Source organism: Lycorma delicatula, chromosome 2 (assembly GCF_047948215.1).
Source record: "Lycorma delicatula isolate Av1 chromosome 2, ASM4794821v1, whole genome shotgun sequence".
Lineage (NCBI taxonomy): Eukaryota > Metazoa > Arthropoda > Insecta > Hemiptera > Fulgoridae > Lycorma > Lycorma delicatula.
The window spans coordinates 137,420,975-137,445,285 of NC_134456.1; the positions used below are offsets into that span (position 1 = coordinate 137,420,975).

General features: G+C 31.4%; 1 protein-coding gene across 1 annotated transcript in view; it reads left to right on the top strand.

Annotated features, from left to right (window-relative positions):
- Positions 1–24,311, top strand: part of Cdc6 (Cell division cycle 6) — a 51,787-nt gene that overhangs the window by 23,760 nt on the left and 3,716 nt on the right. The window contains exons 7-9 of the mRNA XM_075357961.1: positions 1,747–1,897; positions 10,444–10,649; positions 21,409–21,549. Of these exons, the coding sequence (XP_075214076.1) occupies positions 1,747–1,897; positions 10,444–10,649; positions 21,409–21,549 (498 nt within the window). The remainder of the gene's footprint in view (positions 1–1,746; positions 1,898–10,443; positions 10,650–21,408; positions 21,550–24,311) is intronic.

Below are 24,311 nucleotides of genomic sequence, written 5' to 3' on the forward strand. Positions count from 1 at the left end.
ATTTTTGTTTATCCTTTAAAATGATTATTTCAGTCTACTCGACATTTAAAATATTTGAATTTTCCCCGTGAGAGAAGCTCAAACTTTGAAGTGTTTTGGTCTTAGACTGAAAAATAAATTATTTTGAGATAGAAAAGTAAAAGAAAAAAACTTCATTAACTGTGTAAAACTCACTCTTTGCACAAAATGGCAAGATGACTGGATTGCTACAGTAGATAACAGTCTTAGACATATCAAAGATACTGTGTTGCCATAGGATTGCCCCTACTGGGAAATTTGCCGAGAGGAAGTGGTCCTCTGCTGATTGCGGATAGGACATACAAGAACTATTCACAGGTACCTGATATTAGCAGAAAATGCAACTGCCACTTAACTTTGCCCCACATCCTTGTGGATTGCATATGTTATGTAGCCTATGTCACAAATTTAAACTATCCGGCAACATTCACCGTATCCTAGGCAATGACAAGAAAGGGTTAGATCAGATGCTGTTATTCCTACAGAGTATAAATATGTTTCACAAAATCTAATATAGTTGTTCTATTTGTGTTGAATTTTTTATTCATGAGCGAAAGTTTTTTTTTATTATTTTATTTTAATGAGTTGCAAACTTAGAACTTCAATTTTTGTTATTCATGAAAGGGCCCTTTACAACCCTCATGAATTTTGTTAAATATTATTTATGTTTATTTAAATTTTATATATTTTTGTGTTTCTTTTTAAATAAATTTATTTTATTGTTAAGATTCTGACGGTGATAGTAGTGTAAACCTTTATTTGTATTAGTTTTAAGTTTTAAGCGATATCTTATCTGTGTATTAGTTTTAAGTTTTAGTTTTTTTTTATATATTTTAATTTTAATCTAGCTTTAGTGTTTAGTTTTTAAATTTTTTCCTGTTATAATATGTTATTGCCAGGAAATGATAATGTGAAAGCGTTTTTCACCCTCAAAAAAAAAATCCTTTTACTTAATCTAACATTCTAAGTAAATATTCCAATATTCCACACCAGAAATAATAATAATGACTTGTTTAGAGTTAATAGATTATCCCATATCTTCTACAAAAGGACAACTGATAACATCTAATTAAAAATATCCAAAATAATTGATGCTTTTAATTTACTTTGTTAAGTTATCATATTCAACAAGAGTAATAACTTGTTCATCCAGTTAGTGAAAATTAACCTTAGTAGATTAAAGACAATTAATTATAGTAAATAATATTAAAAAAAATTGATCAGCAATATCTGATGTATCTACCAAAGTAATTAGTTAACCACATAATTCATATAATATTTTAATTGTCATGGGGAGGGGGTAATAACAATAAAATAGATTCTGTTAAAAATCTTAATTCCACCTCTTCGCATTCATTATATAACATGTTTAAAAATCTTTATTATATTATGATACATATGTAAAAAAAATCCTTTTTTAAAAAACAAATTTTATCTATGAACAGATTTTTTTTCATATGATATTCATCAAATTAGTGTTTTTCTTCTTTTCCTTCTGTGATTAATTTTTCCTTATTGTAGTTCTACTATTTTTTGTTGTCTTTTTTGAAATTAATTGTATAACAGTTGTAATTAGTGTATGAAGATATTCTATCAGTTAAATCTTTTTTTGTGTGTTGAGACTACTTGTGTTACAATGTAGAACTTTCTGTATCTATTAAACAATTATAATCTTTATTATTAGTGTTTTTTTTTTTTTTTTTTTTTTTTTTTTTTAATGTATAAAAGGCAGGTGTTGACAAAGTATTTCCTAATACTGCTTTACAATTATTGGCAAGTAAAGTTGCTGCTGTATCCGGTGATTTACGTCGTGCTCTTGATATGGCACGTAGAGTGATAGAACTTTCATCTAACAAATCGGATGATAGCTTAGTTATTGGTAAGTTAATTATTATTATAAAATTATTTTTTATTTTTTATTAGTAATTGATAAACCTGCTTCAGTCTCAGTTGGAAATATTACAGTTATGTAGTTAATTTTTCATGTATCAGGTTTTCATGATCATTGATGTTAATTAAACATCTATAACCAAAATACAAAGTGATAGTGTAGGGATAAAGTCAACTATGATTTTACCTAAATTTATCCTGGATCCTGGAACACCTTGTCATAATGGTTGATATCTGAAACAAATGTGGTATCCACAGACAGGAAAGTTTTTTCATATCCAAACTATTGTGTGAAATGTAATGGACACGGTCTATTGAGATGTTTGTAATGTCAGCAAGCTTTGTATACCTTTAGTCAACAATCATTTAATATTACATTATGGATTTTTATGACAATTTTGTTGGTAGCAGTTTTGACCAATTTTAGCGTTCATGTTGAATGGATGTACTACCATGTTTAATTAAGCAGCCTACTTTTTACCATTGAAATTGAAAAAAAGAATTCTAAGTGAAATGTGATTCTTTTTGTATGTCTCTCTGATTAAACTTTTTAAAACAAAGTACTTTTTCAGAAAAATTTTAAACATGTTTGCTTTATTCAGTCATCACAAACAGCAACTGAATGCAGAAGTATGAAACTTTACTGCGCACCTAAAAAATCACATACTTGACAAATATCATACTTATGCCTCTCTGTGTTAGGTCAAGAACTTTCTGAACAACTCTGGTTGTATGCATATTAAAATACATAATCAACATTTTGATATAATACTGATAGTGTTTCATCCCTGAAAAATACAAATCCAGTGAGTATTTAAATGAAACTTAAAAAACCCTGGGGGAGAAGATATCAAGGAAAAGGGATAAAGTAAATAGTGTTTTCTGGGATAAAAAAGGGATCCTCCTACTAACGGATTACACTTAGCTGGAAACAACAATTACTGCAGAGATATACTGTGAAAAACTTTTAAAACTGAGCTGTGTAATTCAGAACTAGTGATATGGGTCATGTGCTGTCATCAGAAATTGTTCTCATTCAGGATACATGCCCATACAATGCTGCTTTCACTGTTCAAAAAAAAGATCAGATGGAAACATTTTGATTACCCCATTATAGCCTGGACCTCGCAGATATTGACTACCATGCCTCCCTTTATCACTCTTTATCATGAACCATCATTCATCTGCTATTATAAATCGTCAAAGACACTCAACAGAATTGCATTGAAATAAGTCTGAAGTATGTTTATCAACAATTATTAAAAATCATGACACCTATTAAGCATAAAGCTTTTTCATGCCCAACAGTATTGAGATGTTTACAATTTCAGTAAGGTGTGTATCTTTAGTTTGCAATCATTTAATACAGCATTGTGGATTTTTGTGATGATTTTATTGATTGAAGCTGTTTTTGGGTGTCCTGAGTGTTCATCATCTTGAATGACTACTATAACATTTAAATTCAGCAGCCTAGCTTTTTACCATCAAAAATAAAGGGGGAAGTATCCTTTAAAATGGTATTTCACTTCTTTGTGTGTCCATCAGGGTTATAAAAGGTTATTAAACCTTTTATTACATAATACTTTATAACAGCTCAAACTTCAATTTTATCCATTCAGAAAATTTCAAAACATGTTTGCTTTATTCAGTCACCACAAACAGCAGCAACTAAGTGCACGTATCTGACACTTTGCAGCTTGCCCAAAGGACCATGCTTGACAAATATCATACTTACGAGGTCTGTTCAGAAAATAACCGAACTTTATTTTTTGATCTTTATTATTAATTTTACAGATTATTGATCCTTATCCCCTTCAAAATACTCTTTTCCCCTATTCACACACTTCTCCCAACGGTGTTTCCACTTCATGAAGCAGCCCTGGATAGCTTCATTGAAATGGCCTTTAATGTCCGTAACGAATTTGCTTTATTGTTATCAATACTCCAGAAGCCAGATCTGGTGAGTAGGGAAGCTGAGAAAGAACAGTCTTCTTATTTTTGGCACAAAACTGAATGTGCGGATGCATTGTCATGGTGAAGAAACTATGAGTTGTCTCGCCACAATTCTGGTGTCTTTTTGCGAATTTTTTCATGTAGAATTCAGAATACACAATTCCATTAAAATCGAACAAGCAGAGAGCATCACTATGACATTGAATTGAGACTGACGTGTGTTCTTGGGGCGTGGAGTTCCTTTGCCAATCCATTGTGATGATTGAACTTTTGTCCCAATGTCTTAGCCGTAAACCCAGCTTTCGTCTCCTGTTATGATCCTTTGCATGAATGTTTTATCTTCATTGGTTTTTTCAAGAAGTTGCCGACAAACATCTACATGATGTTCTTTTTGCTGTTTAATAGTCAAACTAGGAACAAACTTTGCTGCAACTCATTGCATTCAATTTTTTAGTCAAAATGTCACGGCATGATCCAGTTGAGATGCTAACCTCTTCCGCAAGTTCTCTGACAGTTAATTGGTGATTTGCGTGCACCAGATCATTGATTTTCTGAACGTGGGTGTCATCAGTTGAAGTCGAAGACCTTCCTGGTCAAGGGTCATCTTCAATCAACTGACGACCTCTTTTAAATCGTGAAAACCATTCATAAAATTGCATACGACCCGGAGCATCATCTCTGAAAGCTTGTTTCAAAAGTCAAAACATTTCTGTGAAAGTTTTCCTTAGTTTCATGCAAAATTTTGTGTTTGTTGCTCCCGAAAATCAAACATTACAAAAATCACTACTAACACTTAAACATGATGCATTCAAATAACAATAATACGAAAAATAAACACAATATCAACTATCCAAGAACATGTGGTTATAGAGGAGATTATGTAGAACAGTGCTGCCAACCGCTTGTCACTAAATACCTCTGATGGGGCATAATTAAAAATGTTTAGTTATTTTCTGAACAGACCTCATACACCATCTCCGTGTTAGGAAAAATACTTTCTGAACAACCCTGGTAGTATGTATATTAAAATGCATATTCAACATTTTCATATTTTTCTCAAACAGTGTCTCATCCCATAAGAGAACTTTCCACCATAATAGTTTCTCTTATTTAAAAAATCTTATTATTATTTTTTTTTTGAACATATACATATATATATTTTGTTTGTGTGTGTGTTGAGGTATTAAAAGAAGAATGAATAACGCCTCAGTTTTGAAAGTTTTTCATAATATACCCTTGCATTGATTGCTGTTACCAGATGTGCATAATCCTTTAGAATACTGTAGCACAGTCATCCTATTTGGGGCTTAAGCAATGTAGGATTTATTGGGTAAATTTTAACCTACTAATTTTTTCTCATATACAAGTTCAAATTAAAGATAATAGTACATTTTTTAAATCATAGAAATTATCATGATGGAATGTACTCTTCATAGATGACACACTGTCAGCATTATAACAAAATATTGATTATGCATTTTAATATACATATTACCAGGGTTGTTCAGAGAGTCCTTTGTCTGACACAGAGATGGTGTAAGTATAACCAATGTTCAGGGACATACCCTGTCAAGTATGTGAAAGATGGTGTGCTTTGTAGTTACACATATAGTTAGTTGTTGCTTGTTTGGGGTGATCGATTAAAGCAAACAAGTTTTAAAATTTTCTGAAAAATGAATAAAATGTAGTTTGAGTTGTTATAAAGTACTTAGTTTTAAAAGGTTTAACCCTGAGAGACATACAAAAAAGTGAGATTCCACTTAAAGCATTCTTCCCCTTTGTTTTTGATTGTAAAAAATGGGCTGCTGAATTTAAACATGGTACTACAGCCATTCAAGATGATGCATGTTCAGGTCAAAAAAACTGCTATGACTGACAAAATGGTCACAGAAATTCCCAGTGGTGTATTAAATGATTGTTGCCTACAGGTACATGGGCTTGCTGACATTGCAAACATCTCAATAGACTATGTCCATTACTAAATAATGTATGTAATAGACACGGTCTATTGAGATGATGTTTTGGATATGAAAAAAGCTTTCTGTTCTGTGGATACCACATTTGTTAATAGTTGACAAAAAAAAAACAATATTTCTCAAGGGTGTTAAGACTTTTATAAACGTTGATTCCACTGAATTTTTTCAACTTTTACTACAGTAGGAGAAGCGTGGATTCACTATTATACATCGGTTGTCGAACAGCAGTTCAAACAGTGGGTGTAGGCAGGTGAAAGTATGCCAAAGAAAATGAAAACAGTTCCATCTACAAGAAAGTTTGTTACATATTTTTGGAATTGTAGTGGAGTTCATAGACTCCTTGAAAAAAGGTAGGACCATGCTATGGTCCTACCTGCCAAGGTAGGGAGTATTATGCTTTATAATACTGGACTGATTGAAGTGTGTTATTCAGACTGAACATCCAAATCTGGCAAAAAGGATAGTGCTGTTTCATGTCGATATGTGCCTGCACACATTTCTGGTTGTTGCTGCAAAGCTGCTTAATCTATGCTTCAGAAGTGCTTCCACATGCTTCAGTGTATTTGCTGAATTTGGCTCCCAGCGATTACTTTGTCTTCACAAATATCAAGAAATGGCTTGCTGTATGGTCTCTAATGATGTCATAGCTGAGGCGATCACTTATTCTGTAGAGTTGGACAAATTCCATTTTACGGTTGGACAAATAAAAAGTAGGATAGTCTATGATGTAAATTTATCAAATTTGAAGGTAACTATGTTAGAAAAATTACAAAAAATATATTTTTCTTTATCAGGCTGATAACAGTATGAATGCTCCTATTACTTTTAATTACTATTACTATTATCATATATATGAGGCATATTCATAAAGTAAGGGCAGTCGGCTTATATTTAAATATTAGTGGATCTGAACACAGTTTCATGCATGCAGGGCCATCTATCTGCTATTTACGAAGCCACTGCAGTTGTTTTAATTCTGTAGTCATTTGCCTGCCAGTGAATGCAGATCACAGTGTCCACGACAATAGTTTCTCCCGCCAGTTGTGAAGTGTGCACTGTGATTTGATTTTTGTATGCAAAAGGATTTTCAGCTGAAATTCATCGGAAGTTGTGCTTAGTGTATGGACCTACAGTAATGAGTGAAGGAAAGGTTAGACAATGGTGTCAAGACTTTAAAAATGGCTGCACAAATGTGCATGACGAAGAGTGGAGTGGTAGGCCCAGTATTCAGACTGATGAAATCATTGAGCAAGTGAACTGAAGACTGCGATGTGATTGGCGATTGTTTAGTGCTCTGGCTGATGAATTTCCAATGTTGAATGCACCTCTATCTATACGATTGTTACAGAAAAGCTCAGATATCACAAATTGAGGTGGGTACCAAAAATTTTCACTGACCAACACAAAGTGCAAATAATGTGTAGTGGACAAGTGTTTTTGGACCACTACTGACAAGATGGAAATGATTTGTTTTCCACGTTGTTATGGGCAACAAGACATAGATATCCTACACCAACACAGAATCAGAACAGTCAGTGCAGTGGTGCCATTCAATTTCCCCAAATCCGATAAAGTTTAAGCAATCTTTGTACTCGAGTTGAAAAATGTTGACTACCATTTTTTGGGACGATAAGGGCATCATTTTGGTTGATTTCATGGAACGTTAATCAACAATTACAGCTGATGTGTATTGCGAAACGCTCACCAAACTGAGATGTACAATCTGATTTTGACGATGTGGGAAACTGTTGTCTGGCATAATCCTCCTTCACGACAGTGCGCATCCTCACACCGCTGCCTTAACCATGAAGATTCAAGATTTTCATTGGGAACTTTTTGACCACCCTCCATATAGTCCCAACCTTGCACGTAGTGACTACTTCCTCTTCTTGCATTTTAAAAAGTGGCTTGGTGGACAGCGGTTTGAAAACTACGATAAACTCAAGACTGCTGTTGTTAACTGGTTCAATTCCCAAGCGGTAAACTTCTGTGCAGAGGGGTAAAGAAATTGATGCAGCATTACAAAAAGTAGTTAGAACTGAATGGCGATTATGTGGAAAAGTGAAATAGATATGTAGTAAACTAAAACTGTAAGTAAAAGCCTTTACTCATGAGTTAATCTTATTTAATGGCCTTTACTTTATGAATATGCCTCATATAATAACATTGATAGACAAAAAAAGTTTTTTTAATATTTCTCTTTGCGTACATTACAGTTATGCAATACAATTTTTCTATCACCCTTAGTTTTAAATAAATTACGCTTCAAAAAAAATTGAGGGAAAATATAGTTAAAATCTGTAAAGTTTATAATTTTTGCATGGCCATACCTTTGTTAGAATGATTTTGCTGATGGTTTTCTTTTATTAATAGCCTCAGGCACACCCCGAATTAATGTTCAACAATAATCAGCTAGCATGTTAGTATTCCATTTCCCTTTACAGTGGCTTTCCATCACCGGAATGTCTTGGTTGAAATGTTCACCATGTTTGTCAATTACATCTCTGAGGTTGTCCAGGAAAAAATTCAGATGCGAGTGGAGGAAATGTATTCTCAAAGACATATTACATCCCATAGCTCTGTATGAAGTAAGAAATTGATTAACAATATCATGGTAATTGTCGGATTCTTGTTTGCAGAGTAAATTTTTGCAAATGTCCTTAAATGAAGCCCAAGGAGCACTTACTATATAATTTAACATTGAGTTAAATACATCATCTTTGACCAACTCTCTTATTTGAGGACCAAAAAAAAATATTCCTTCTTTAATTTTTCCTTCACTTACATTTGGAAATTTCTGCCTGATGTACAAAAATCCTCTGTGTCTATCCTTCACTGCTGCTTTTACAAAATTTTTCATTAGTCCAAGCTTGACATGGTGAGGAGGTAAAAATATTTTTTTGGGTTCAATTAAGGGCTCATGAATAATATTTTTCCCATTTGGAGCTAAGTTGTCTCGTTTCTTCCACTCTTTGGTAACATAATGTTTATCCCTAGCTCGACTGTCCCATTCGCAAAGAAAACACATGTACTTAGTATAGCCTAACGGCATGCCTAATAAAATAGCTGTAACTTTCAAATCACCAAATATGTTCCAGCTATGTTTTTTATAATTTATTTTTTCAAGAACATCTTTCATCACATTGTATGTCTCTTTCAAATTAATACCATAAGCGATTAGTATCGAAGGATATTTATTACCATTGTGTAATAGAACCACTTTTAAACTATTCTTGGACAAATTATGAAAAGGCGCCAGTCCTCAGGTTTATGAACTTGTTCTAAGTGCAGCATAAGCTCATCAATATTTGTGCGATAACCAAATTATATATCAATAAAGAACTGAGAAAGTACTTTTTGTCGGCTTTGAATGCCCAAAATTATTGTATTTTTTTTAAAAGTAAATTCCAACCTTGCAGTCTTCATCTTAACAGTTCAGTTTGATTTTTTGATAAATTTAAATCCCTAACCAAGTCATTTACCTTGTGATATAAGATGTGGCTTATTGGAAGATAATTCAAAATCAGAATTATTGTGGTCTTCTTCAGTACTGCCTGATTCTTCATTGCTGCTTTTGAAACATCCATTCACAAGTGGCTCAGGAACTGGAATAATTTCAGTTTGAGGTACAGTCCTGATTGCAGATTGCAGTGAAGAATATTTTACAGTATGTTTAGATTTTTTAGAAATTCCAGACACACTTGTTAAAGAAAAGTAACAATTGGTTACATCATCCTTTGGTTCTCGCTAAACCTTTAGTACACCAAATGTCAAAGTCTTCTATGTATACAGAACAATTAAAAGTAAAATTAAAAAAGTATACAGATCAATTAGTGCATACTATATGAGGAGCCCACGTCTTATCCTGATCACCAGTTTTACACTGAAAGTGCAAATAATATGCTTTTTTAATTAAAGGTGTAATGTTTTTTCTATTTTGTTTTACGGTAAACTCACCACACATATAACAAAAGGCATCCTCATCATTTACACAATTTCGAGTCATTATGACACTGCACTGTTAACAGACTTAAGACAGCAATAAGACTGAACAAAATTAATTCATTCCTAAATCCAGTGCTTAATCGAACAATACAGCTACGTTTTCAGCTACATGTTTTGAAATGCACAGAATGATTAATCTTGTCTATGAAGGCTCACTTTTCAGTATTAGATATGATGTCACAATATGTGACTATGATATGATGTCACAATATGTGACTATGATATGATGTCACAATATGTGATTATGATAGTTACAATATGTGACTATGATATGTTTTAATTCTTTGTCTAGTATTGTTTATTTACAGCTTACAAATTATGTTAACAAAGTTAAACAATAAAAAATGAGCTAACAAAATACTGTATAGGAGCTTAAAATGCTAACTAACTATACATTGAAAAATGAAAAAAATCCTTTAATTAAAATTTGAAAAGTCAAAAAAAAAAAATGACAAAAATGGTGGGTGATAGAAAGATTCTGAGTTCATATTTGTTTTCAGCATCAAAAAACAGATTAAAATCATGTATTGCATGTTAGGAAAAAAAATTATGTTTATCAGTGTAATCATGTATACATAAAATATGTTATTCTCTTTTTTAGGCGAATTAGAAAAAGAAAGAGAAGTATTTGTCAGTGTTAAACAAGTTATGGACGTACTTAGTAATGTTTATGGTACTACACATACATTGACAAGAAATGATGACAGTGATAATTCTGATAGCTTTCCTCTTCAGCAGAAGTTACTAATATGTTCAGTTTTGTTACACTTAAAAAATGGAAAAGTTAAAGATATCACTGTTGGAAAGGTAATATTATCTCTCAATTAAAAAAAATCTTATGTGGACACCACATGACTTGTACGCTTATTAAATTACTTATACACATTTTTTGCTGCACTTCATTTAAACTTATTTCATTTGAAAGTGACATACAATCTTCCAATTCTTTAATAAAGTGGACAGTTGCAAAATTGCTGAAATATTAGTTTTTGTTAACATTAAATATTAATACTAATTCAACCCTTATATGAAATATTAGGATAGAGTAAAAGTCCCTTTATTACTGTACTAGATCAGTATTATTCATATCTTTGTGAGTTACTGGTTAACAAAAGGTATAGATTTCTGGTGTGTCGTATAACTAAAAGTTAATAATAATTAAACTATTCTGTTTAGTGATCCCCTGTATACTGGTTACAAATGTTAATTTTGATCTTAAGGTGTAAAATATTCAGTTTTTATTATTGGATTGTTTGATGAATAATCAAAAATGAAAAAGAAACAGTCTTACAGGAAAAAGAAAGATAATGAAGAAATATATCTCAAAAAAATGACAAGAAGATGAATATGAAGAGGAAGAAAATGTTAAGAACAAGGGAAGATTAGAAAAATTAAGAGAAGATGATAAATATAAAGAGGAAGAAAATGTTAAAGAGGATGAAACCAAAGAAAGAATAAAAAAATTAAGATGCTAAATGTAAGGAGGAAGAAAATGTTAAGACCAAGGAAAGAATAAAAAGATTAAGAGAGGATGATGAATATAAAGAGAGAGAAAATCTTAAAACTAGAGAATCTGTATACAAATTAAGATCAGAAGAAGAATTATATCAAACCAAAGAGCAATTAAATGATTGGCAACAAAAAAAATATAAAGGTAATGATGATGATCAGCTCCAACTTAGGGATAATATTGTTCAACAGTATCAGAGGAGTAATGAACTAAAAGATAAGAATTTTTTGCAATTTATTAAAGATCAGGCATTTATGCTTCAGTGTATATGTTGTTCTTGTGAAGGTCTATTTTTCAGTCACTTTAGTAGACTTTAATGTAGATAAAATTAAACAGAAATTCCTGGATAATTAAATCAAATTAAACAGAAATTAAACTAGAAAATTCAAAAATAATACAATTGTAAATTATAATTTTCAATTAATATTAAGTAATCAGATGTTTCACCAAATCTATTACATATACACATATGTTATAATGCCTCTTAAATCAAATATACTCATTTTTAAAATTGCATAAAATCTTATTTCACTAATAACTTCTGTTTTTTTAAATTTTTTTTTATTGTTTAATTATTATTTATTGTAACATTTTTTTGCAATCGCAAGTTAATAATTATTAATAAATCAATATATTTAAATTTAAAAAAAAAATGACATGAAGTCTGATTCAAACCAATGTGTTTTCCCTTGTAAGCTACAAATATTTCATTAATTAAAATTTTGTTTGGCTATAACTCTGGAACCAATGAAAACCATATATATATCATTGAAAAGCTCTCAATAAGGGTTTATTACTGCAGTTAAGAAAAAGTCCAAAATCCCAAGTTTTTTGGTTTTTGGGCTTTTTTGGACACTTCCAAAAAAGCCCAAAATTGATTTGATTGTTGATTGCAATCAAAAGGGGGAGGTGCACAACTAGATGCTACAACAGTTTAAATCCAAAATTTCAACATCCTACAGCTAATCGTTTTTGAATTATGTGAGATAAAGTACAGATGTCATGCTGAAACTAGCCAAAATCGATTCAGGGATGGTCAAAACTGATATTGCTGTTGCAATCTAAAACCAAAATTTTTTGCAGTGACAATACTTCTTTTACTTCGTACAAGGAAGTAAAAAAGTCATGTGTTATTTTATTTTCAACTTGAATACTCTGCTGTTTAAGTTACAGCAGAGTATATCTTAAAGCATGGGAATCATAGCTTTGATTTAGTGTACTGGTAAATTAACAGCTTGCTTGTACAACTTGCTGAAGTACAGAATGTTCCAAGTTATCATGGGATCAGATATAAGTTCACCAAGGAAACTCAAGTATGGCCTACCGCTAGGGTTGGTACCTGCGCTTCTCCTTTTCAGCTTCTATGTTGCAGAGATGCCAGAGACAAGATCTAAAAAGCACAGCTATGCCGATGACTGGGTGCTAACGATTTAGATCATTGGCAGAGTCGGAGGAGGTCCTGATGGTCAACCTGGAGAAACTGGGAAGGTACTTCTGAAGATGGCGCCTCCAACGAAATGCTAGTAAAACAGAGGTGTCATGCTTCCATCTAAATAACAAGTTTGCTAATAGGGAGCTTAAAATATTATTTGAGAATACATGGCTCTTTCACAGTGAGACACCAAAATACGTAGGTGTGACACCTGATAGAATGCTTTCATTTAAGGAGCACCTAATGAAAACTGCAGATAAATTGAAAATAAGAAATAACATACATAAGCTCTGTGGAACAACATGGGGAGCATTGGCTACCACTTTGCGCACATTGGCTCTGAACCTCGTTTTCTCGGCTGCAGAATATTTTGTGCCAGTGTGGCTTAACAGCCCTTATATTCATAGAATTGATGCTCAACTTAATAATACTATGAGAATGATTTCTGGGGTTATCAGGTCTACTCCTGCAGAATGGTTCCCAGTATTGAGCCACATACCACCCCCAAATCTGCACCGTATGAACGCTCTTACAAGAGTACAAGAAGATTATGAACAATCGAAACCTACCAATACTTGAGGATGCCAATCATTGTCGCCTTCGATCTAGAATTTTCATCTGTCAAAACAGCAATTACTGCCACAGTGGAAGAATTCAACCTGACTGACACCTGGCATCAAGAATGGACCACAAAGTAGAATAACCAAATCCCATGTATTACTCAAAATCTGCTGGGTTTTGACTTGCCACATAAGACATGGTCAATGTTAAACAGAATATGAACTCAGTATGGTAGGTGCGCCTATTTCCTGTATAAGTGGGGTAAAACACCAACGCCCCTTTGCGAGTTTGGTGAAAATCAAACTGTTAAACACATCACAGAAGTTTTCCCTAGAACAGCTTATGAAGGGACTCCTGAAAATTTTGTGATTGTGACTCCAGAATCAATAGCTTATATAATTTGTTAGATGTTTGTAATTTTTGACTGTAATTTGTGTTGTGTTGTGTCTTGGTGTCATACGCTAAATAAATAAGTATACTGGAACCCCTCACAATACTCACATGTGTTAATTGTATGTGTATGTAACTCATACTAGGTGTATGATGCAGTGTCTTTTGTTTCATAATGAGCAGACCTATTATATAATGTGTCTATTATTTCTTCTGAGCATAGCTAATTTTTATATAATGAATAGAAGAATAAAATATGATTTCAGTTTAAAAATAGAAAGGAGGTGAAAATAGATACGTCAACATAAATATTTTAGCCCTATATTACTAATAATAACTACTTCATATTTTACCTAGCAAAGTGATAATGTTACTGATAATGATACTTTAAAACATAGTAAAATGAAAATATACTGTGTAACTGAATTTCACTGCTTATTAAATATTGTTATATTATTCAGTTTATGTTGTACGTCACTAAAGCTCTTAGCAATATTTCTTAGTTACTGGTATTTAGTAACATTATGCTCTGTCTTAATATCAACAAAAATAGGTTAAGAAATTTTGCCTCTGTATCATTATGATCAACTATGTGCAATCAGTAACATCAGTGAAATATCTGTACAGTGAAGCATGAGATCATACTGCTTGTTGCTACTATCATTACTTGATGGTATGATGAAACAATGATGGTATCATTGCTTCATCATACATGCAAGGTTGTTTTTAAATCTTGATTTAGATCTTAGTAAAAAAGAGAGATGGCAGAATTGGATCGATGAGCTAGTTAGTGGGAAAGTATCAATTTGTAGAAAATATGGATAAAGAAAGCTAATAGAGTACAATTTCATTTAGTTTACAAGAACTACATTTTTATGAGGTGGGAAAAATGTATTGAAGATGATAATACTTGAATTTTAGTTAGAAATTTGCAATGCAAGAAATTTAGTATTACTATTGAATGACCACTCCTTAGAGGAAATAAAATTGTAGGTTGTGTTCACTTTGCGACTTAAGAGAGGAGGTAGAGTAATTCTACATTTTCTGAGAAGTATTTTATTTTAAGGGCTTGTAGAAAAGAAATGCTAGGCAATTTTATTTTGACTTGAGAAGAGATTATTTATTTTCTAAATGGGGTGAACTGGAATAGTTAAGTTATATATGTGGAGAAGCTAGTAGTAGATCATAGCTAGCTCAGTTTCAGCTGCATTATCCATTTTTTTTTTTTAATAACATTTTTTTATTATTAAACTGTTCCTTGTTAAACTATAATTCTTTTTGGTTTTTAGTTTTATGTTTTACTTTATAATAGAAGACAAAATTTGTATTGGTGTTTGTAAGTGCTAGCATTTTTTTTTTTAATTTTTTGTTTGTGTTACAGTAAGTAATCCCTCTTTATTTGCAGGTTTGGCATTCATGGTTGCCTATCCAGTTTTCTAAAGAGTAATTTTTACTAGTATAACTGCAAATAAATTTAAAAATTAACATTTAGTACAGTACTTAGAAATGTTTTGTTATTGCTGTACTACTTTTATCATCTGAAAACAATATTTGGGAAGAGGTTATCAGTATAGTTGGTTAGATGTACTGTGTAAATATTTGCTCAATGTGAGAGACAAATAGCACTAAGAAATTTGATTTAGAGCTGTGCAACTCTTGACTCATCTGTGGTCTTATATTTCAGCGGTAGATGTAAATGGATTTCATTCTATCCATTTGAACGATTAGGTTTAAAAAGACAGATTCATCTGAAATCTCTAACTGCTCCTGCTTTTACTTATTTTGAGTCCCTCATTCATTTAATAGCCCTTCAGCTCTCTAATGGAACTAAAATTTTAATAGTTTTCAAAAATAATCAAAAGGAAACATTTAAAAAAATAAATACAATTTTCAAAACTTCAGTGGATGATTTTCAGTGTAATCTACTGATTTACTTATTCGTAACTTATATGTTTTAAGAATTTTTTGGTTTTAATTTATGTATTAATAGCAAATTATCATTCACTACATTTTACCTAATTGGAATTTCTGAAATACTTTTGATATATTTTCTAACGAAATGATTAAAGAAAAAAATTCTTTTCCATGATTTCTAAATAACTGAATAGTAATTTCTATGAAAAATTCACTAGTCAACAAGGTCATGCTTATCAATCCATTCCAACCAAAAAATGATGTCCATTTAAAACAGGTTACTGCATTTTTTGGAACCTGTAATTTCTCTCTGATTACAGTAATAACACAATTAAAAATATTAATTTACGAGTATAATACTGTATTAATAAATGGAATAAATTTAACCTGTAACTAATGACAATAATCTATTTAATTAAGTAAACGTTTTCACTAAAATGGTAACATAGTTCACAGCATTGTATTCAAAGCTTACAGTAATAATTTGGACATGCAGGCCTATGGAATCTACATACCTAACTTAATTAACTACATACCTATTTTAAACTTTAAACATGTAATTCTATGACCTGTGCATCTCTGTTCATCATAGTATCATAACTTAAACCAAAACAATTGATGTAAGAAATTTATACATTATTTACTTGTATATACTTTCTTTAGTACAATATATTTTCATCATGCTTGTGTTTTAAAGTACATTGACTAAGAAAACAGTTTCTCGTTATTATAAAGTAACAGGGAAAAAGATAAAAATTCATTATTTATACAAAGACAGCCATAATTAATCAGAAGAAAAAATGATGATTTATAATTAAACATTGAAATTAAAATGAATTAATTCTTTAATATGAAATTAATATAAATAGTTAATAAATAACATAATGTTATGTAACACGATCATGATATGCGTCTCCCTGTACATACAAACAATAATGTTTAAAACAGCAATCTAATCTCATGGCAGAAATTACAATTACTTTATCAATACCACTGGTATGTGACTGTACACAGCAGTAGATCGTAAACTCTCTGATGCACTTCGCTTTGAAAACTGTCTTATTCAGTTAGTTTATAGACATCAAGTAAACAAATTGCACATACGAATGTTCAGGGGGCTGATTCACAAGCATTTCCTGTAAATCCCGATGATGCACATAAAAGAAAACTATACAATGTTAATATTCAGTAACCATGTATTTTATTTTAAATTATTATATATATTTTAAATTAAAATAAATTAAAGACATTTTATTTGAGTCTTAAGTTATGAAATTGTTAATTTTCCACAAACAGTAAAATTTCACCTACATCTTAGATTAAATTTCTATGATAATAAGCAAATAATAAATTCAATTAAGTTTTCATCGTCTGATTGCAAGAAATCCGTAGTGCTGTTAGTATTAAGAGATACAACGGGAGGCTCTATTTTGTTTTCTATTATACTATACAGATCCCAATAATTTGGTTCAGTAGTATCCATTACATGTTTTATACAGTTTTCCATTCCTGCTGACCTGTTTTATCGATGGCTTTTAAGCATAAATTTTTAACATCAGATATTCTAAAAGCAGTATTTCTGTATACGTAACTTTTGATTTGTCCCCAAATTAACTCAATCAGGTTGAGTAGACAGTGAATGAGAGGTAATAGAAGCACATTTTTGCCATTGGATCTTGTTAACTCATCAATTTTATACACATTAAAATTATTTTTAATACGCAAACCCCTTTGCAATAATTGGACTTAAGTTTATCCTCTTCCAAGACATTGCTGGAATTCTTTCCTTTTTTACGAGAGTGATTAGGGGCATTCTCTAAGATAAAAATCAAATTATCTTCCACAGGAGATAACATGATCACGAAACCATTTTTCACGTATGTTTTTAGAAATCGCATCTTTATCAAAACGGTCAACTTTTTCTTCAATTGATCTGTGCGGTTTTGTTTTTTTTAGGAAACCACAATTAGTAAATTCATACCCACAAATCACACTGTGCACTGGAACAGCACAACTTCCACTTATGTTAGCAGTTCGTTAAGGACATCCAAAATCAATGCCATTGGATTCTGTAATTTGCTTTTGTAAGCATTTAAAATGATGTGTTTTTCCACATGACTTATAGGCTTTTTGTGGGCTTTTTTCAGAGGAGATAAGTAATCCTGCACTATTATCAGTTGAATTGGAATCAGACATGGTGTCAAAATAATGGTATAACTCAAGTCGTACAGACACAATTCTATGAATGCACTACACTTGCATTCCAGTAAACTTAAAAAAATTGCATTATATTAACTTTAAAATATCATTAGGGTAAATAAATAAACAGAAATACAAAAATTGAACACAAGAACAAAAGAGTTATCGTATGAAAAGATTGAGGGTTTTAATAAAAACTGAGAAGACATAATGTTATATAAACTTTTAATTACATTGACTACTATATTACAAATTAATTATATGGTGACTATATGTGAGTAATGATTATAGTGTTGTATGTAGATATGGTTGCATCACGTATATAGATATGGCTTGCTACATAAAGAAAAATACGGACAAGTGTAATTGTAGGTTCTTCTCAGTTGGCTAAGGTTACATCTGTATATCATGATAAAAACGTTGAAAAATTCAAAAAAGCTTTGAAATTATGGATGAAAAAGATCAAACACAAAAAAGGGTACCTCTCAGTTCGCTTCTTATTTGAGAAAAAGCTTGACTTTGTATGACCACTTTGTTAAATTTAATAATAAAAGTGGGATCAATGGGTTTACGTTTTTTGCTAGTAAAGGCCGGTTTGAAAAACTTCAAGAAGTAGTTTTCGCTGCACAATGTTAGCATAACTGGAGAAGCAGCATCATCTGACCATGAAGCAGTGCGTTCATTTGCAGAACAACTGCATAACCTCGTATCAACAAAAGGCTACTTATACTTTGCGAATCAGTTTTTTAATGCAGATGAATCAGGTGTATGTTGAAAAAGGATGCCTTCACGAACTTTTCAATCGAAAAAGGAAAAGTCTGCTCCAGGTTTTGAAAAATCTAAAGATCATCTGACAGTCCTGTTTTGCTGCAATGATAGTTGTGGCTTTATGCTGAAACTGACTTGTTTGCAAATCGTTAAATCCAAGGGCATTAAAGGGTAAAGATAAAAATCATATACCGGTTTTATGGAAACCAAACCAAAAAGTGTGGGTAACAGCAGTTCTTTTTATCGAGTGGTTTCATTTTTCCGCAAAACATGTTGAACTTCATTTGAAAACAAAGTCTTTGCCATTTAAAGTTCTTCTCTTAATTGATAATGCTCTAGGACATCCAGAAGTAAAATTTTTGCATCCTAGTATAGAAGTGTTATTTCTGCCACCAAACACATCAGCTCTGATTTAATTTTTGGATCAAATGATTGTCCCTGCTTTCAAAACCTATTATCTGCGGCGGACTTTCAGTGGATTGATAAGTGAAACAGAGGTGGATAATTCATTGATTGAGTTGGTGTTGGAAAAATTACACCATTGCAGATTTCGTTGCAAAAATCAAGGAGTTTGCTGATGAACTTAAACCATCGGCGATTAATGCATGCTGGTGCAATCTGTGGCCCAACCTTTTTAAGAAAAAATGAAAACTGAAAAAAAAAATAAAGAAAACAAAACTGCTGATAAAATTGTGAACGATATTGTGCAAATAACTCATAAATTTCAAGGTGAAGATTTTGATGAAATCGATGATGCACTGCCACAAGGAGAAGCTCATGGAAGAGTTGATAACAGCCGATAACACAGGAGGAGCTTGAAGAGCTGATAACACAGCCTTTACCTCCTCTGGAAGATAACGATAGAAATGAAGTTACAAATGAATTAAATGTAAAATCTGTAAACTGAATATTTTGTCAGCCAGGCAGCTAGTAACAAGGAAACTGATCTTTTTCTAGAGCGATCAGTAAATTTTACACAAGAGCTCTTGAAGCAGCATTAGTGCCATAAAGGGAATTACATAAAAAAAAAGTTGTTTTTTTAAGAATAAATTAAGTTAACATAGGCCTACGTCATTACGTGGTTAAAATATTCTGTTATTGTTTAATGTTTATGGTTTTATACATACTGTACGTAAGTTTTTCATTGTTCAAAACAACGTAAGTTGAATAAAGATACATAACTATATGTAAGTAAACATATTTATTATGGCTACACATATTCATAAGCATATAGTATGTTGGCATATAGTTTTTTAATATATACTGTAGTGTATAAAATTGACATTTAGGTTACTTAAGAAAGTAAACCCCCTTTTTGCCATATAAGTTCGGTTTTGCTATTTGTGGTTTTGTTATATGCACTATTTATGCAGAATGGAACCCTGTGAATAGCAAGGGATTATTGTATTTTTTAAAAATATTTAATGATTATCAATCAAAAAGAGCATCTGTTGTCTGTACAGAAATTATAACCACTCAAGTTTGAAGCCTTAAAAAAATCAAACTATCTACATGATTTCAAAAGAAATCATATTAAGACTTACATAATTTTGTATCTATGAAAATAAAAAGTCAAAAATTAAAAAAAAATATAAAAACCTACAAGATAAAAAAAAATAGACCCCAAAATAAAAATATAAACTTTATTATTTTTTTTATTAATATAAAATAAAAACTATTGACCCTTAATATATTCAACAATAAATAACAAGTTAGTCCTACAGTTAACTACCAACAGCAAAAAATAGAAGATACATAAATGAATTGCTAAAACAAACAAGATATACAGTAAAATGAGAGGTCCGCATTGTTATCATCTACTGTTACACAGCAGTATACATAAAACTTTTCATTGAAAAAATTTAGTAGCCTAAACGTTCATATACATATTCGCAAGCAGCCGAAGGAAAAAACTAACTTTCTCCTTCCAACTTTTTTTCACTAGCACCTGAATTTAAAGATTTATTGCTTCAGACATAAAAAAGGTCTCTAAAAAAATTCAGAATAATGATAACTTTTATAAAAAATGACATTCCTCAATTTAAAATGACTGACCGAATGGGGCCTTGACTCATGCTTCTGTGGTGTTGTATAGTTCCAAAGATAAAATAGTTTTAAAAATTAAATAAATGCTTATAAATGGTAAGCATAAGTTTAGTTTAAATTTAAGGAGTGATAAGTAAATAGAATGGGCTGCCTTGTATAATAATTTGAGGGGTGTTGGTTTAGTAATTCTTTAGTGGCAAGTGGTCAAAGTGACGCTACATGACAAAAGACTCAAATAATGATGTCTTTTTCTAATTTTACAGGACAAAATATTCCTTAAAATATTTAAGTAGTGAACCATACTGCCAAATATAAAATGTGATTTTATGTTCTTGCAGAATAAAATTATATTAATTAAAAAATTAAGTTTTTTATTTTATTCTATAAATACGAAGTTATGTAAATTTTGATCTGACTTGTTTTGAAATTTGGTAGAAAAGTTTGTTTTCATAGATTCAAACTAGAGTGCATATTATTTCTATGCCCACAGTAGTTATAAATTTGCTTTTTCTTGCTATTAAACTAAGAAACATTAAACTGTTTTGCTTTCGTGTTCTAATTTTAAAAATTCATTCACCAATATGGTTAAACATTTTAATTCATGCACATAACATTCACATCAAGAAAGGTGATTTTCTATACATTATAGAACACATTGAAATTAATGTTCTTTTAAAAAAAACAAATCATATAAATAACCCTGAACATGAAAAGATTTTATTTAAAGTTGATTGTTTTTGTTTCAGTTGCATGAAGTATATTGTAAGATCTGTGTTAAACGTAATCTACTTGCTGTTGATATATCAGAATTTATATCTTTAATATTGTTAGTAGAAGCAAGAGGTATTCTAAAACTACAAGGAAAAGTAAAAAATAGGCAATCTAAGGTTTGTTGCTTTTATGTATTTATTAAATAGTATATATATTTATTATGTTTAATATTAATAAGCTATGTGCTCTTTTTCCTTTTCTATATTTAGGTCATAATTATATATGGTAGCTCCAGTAAGTCATCATTAAATAATGGTGGGTTTTCAGTAGCTCATATCAAGGCATTAGGGACATTTTGAGAAATTATCTTTATATAACAGCTAATTTAACTACTGCATTAGTCTCTGTATTATTATTGAGGTATGTTTTTCTTTTCTGTTTTCTCTGCTTAAGAAAGAGCACAGTGTGTTTTTCGTGTCAGAAGAAAGTGTTGAATTAATTGAATGGTTTAAAATCAAAAGTCCTAATAAATTTATAGCTTATCAATTCCTCGAGATCGAAATTTAAAAAATAACCACTCATAAAGTTCTACGTAAAAGATTGCACTTGAATACGTACAGAATTCAGCTACTGAAAGAAATAAAATGAATTAGACTAGTACAGAAAAATGTTTTTGATTCATTGCTTAAATTTTAGACATAATTAGTGAAAACAAATCATTTTTGTAATTTTTACGGATGAAACTTCACTTCACTGCAACATTAATAGATAATATTCACAAATATGAGGATTTGAAAACCAATATATAATTTTTGAAAAGCATGTGACACACTTAACAGTTAATGTTTACTGCGTTTTAGTGAGAAATTGTGTAATTGGGCCTTTTTTCTTTTTTGAAAAAACTATTAAAGGAAGTATTTATCTCTGTATGTTAAGTGACTATTTTTTCCCCACAACGGTGTTGAAAATGTATATAAAATTTATTTCCGACAAGTTTGTCATTCATTAGCCAGGTTTTGAACAAGAAATTTGCAAGTAGATGGATAGCTCGAAAAGACCCCAGCATCTTAGAACTCCAGACCTTACAACTTGTGGGAATATGTAAAACATTGTTTACTCACAAAAATTGAATTGCCTGAATTGCTCAAAATGGACAGAATTTTTTTGTTTTCAGCCATTTGGCTGGTTTGATGCAGCTTTTCAAGATTCCCTATCTAGGGCCAGTTGTTTCATTTCAATATACCCCGTACATCGTACATCCCTAACAATTTGTTTTGACATATTCCAAACATTGCATGCCTACACAATTTTTTCCTAATTCACCTGTCCCTCCAATATCAAAGCGACTCTACCAGGATGCTTTAAGATGTGGCCTGTAAGTCTGTCTTCTTTTAACTATATTTTTCCAAATGCTTCTTTTTTCTTCAGTTTGCCACAACACCTTTTCATTTGTCACTTTATCCACCCGCTTGATTTTTAACATTCTCCTGCAGCGCCAGTTTTCAAAAGCTTCTCATCTTTTCTTCTCAGGTACGCCAGTCGTCCAAGTTTCACTTCCATATAAAGCTACGCTCCAAACATATACTTTCAAATATTGTTTCCTGATGTTTAAATTAATTTTTTATGCAAGCAAATTATATTTGCGATTGAAAGCTCATTTCACTGTGCTATTTGGCATTTTATATCGATCCCGTTTCATCCATTTTTAGCAATTCTACTTCACAAATAACAAAATTCTTCTATCTCCATAATCTTTTCTCTTCCTATTTTTATATTCAGTGGTCCATCCGCATTATTTTTACTACATTTCATTACTTTCGTTTTGTTCTTGTTTATTTTCATGCATTCATTGTTCTAAATCTTTTTCACTCTCGGCAAGAATTACTATATCATCAGCAAATTGTAGCATCTTTATCTTTTCACCTTGTACTGTTACTCTGGATCTAAATTGTTCTTTAAAGAACAATTAGTTCTGTATAAAAGATTAAAAAGCAACAGGGATAGGGAATATCCTTGTCGGCCTCCTTTTTTAATACAGCTTCTTTCTTATGTTATTTGATTATTACTGTTGCAGTTTGGTTTCTGTAAATGTTAATAATTGTTCTTCTGTCACTGTACTTGAACCCTAAGTTTTTTAAATTGCTGATAATTTTATTCCAGTCTATGTTATCACCTTTTCTAAGTCTAAATGCCAAGTATGTTGGCTTGTTTTTCTTTAACTTTCCTTCTACTAATATGGTCATATGGCTAAGAATTGTAAACAATTGGTAATGGTCTGTACAGATTGTGGAGATGAAGGTCTTCAGCGTGAGGAGTGCCCTAAGAGGTCTGAGGGTTATATTTGCATTAATTGCAAGCGTTTTCGCAAGCACTCTGTGAACAGCAAAGAGTGTTCATGTTATCAAAGAGCTGTCAATATCTACTGTAATTTGATAGGTTTACACGGTTAGTTTTGGTCAGTTGAACGCACATTTGCATATGTTGTTTAGGTAGAGCTTGGTGATGTTGCTCTTTGTAGGAATTTGGATGCTGTTTTATTGCAACATATCCCTACATTGTTTCTGATTATCTGCCAGGTTTCTCTTGTTGGAAAACATTTTATCATGGTTCTAATATTATGTCCACTGTTCTGTGCAGAAAAGAGTTAGATTGTGTTTTTCTTTGACAGTTCTCTAATCAGCATCATTTTGTCGTTCATTTGGATATTCTGAACTTGCATCTTTACGTTGCAAGTTCATATTTACAGTACTACGACCCCGCTGATCATCATGTTGAGGTCTGGGATAGGATCCTCAGATTCTTTGGTCCAAGTCCAATCCTCATTGGTGCCTGTCAACGCTAAGCCACATCTGTGCCATAGTGGTTTCACCGATGTTAGTGGTGAGTTGGTCGAGGGCTTTATAGTCCAACATGGTACATAGGTTTTTAATGAACCTGG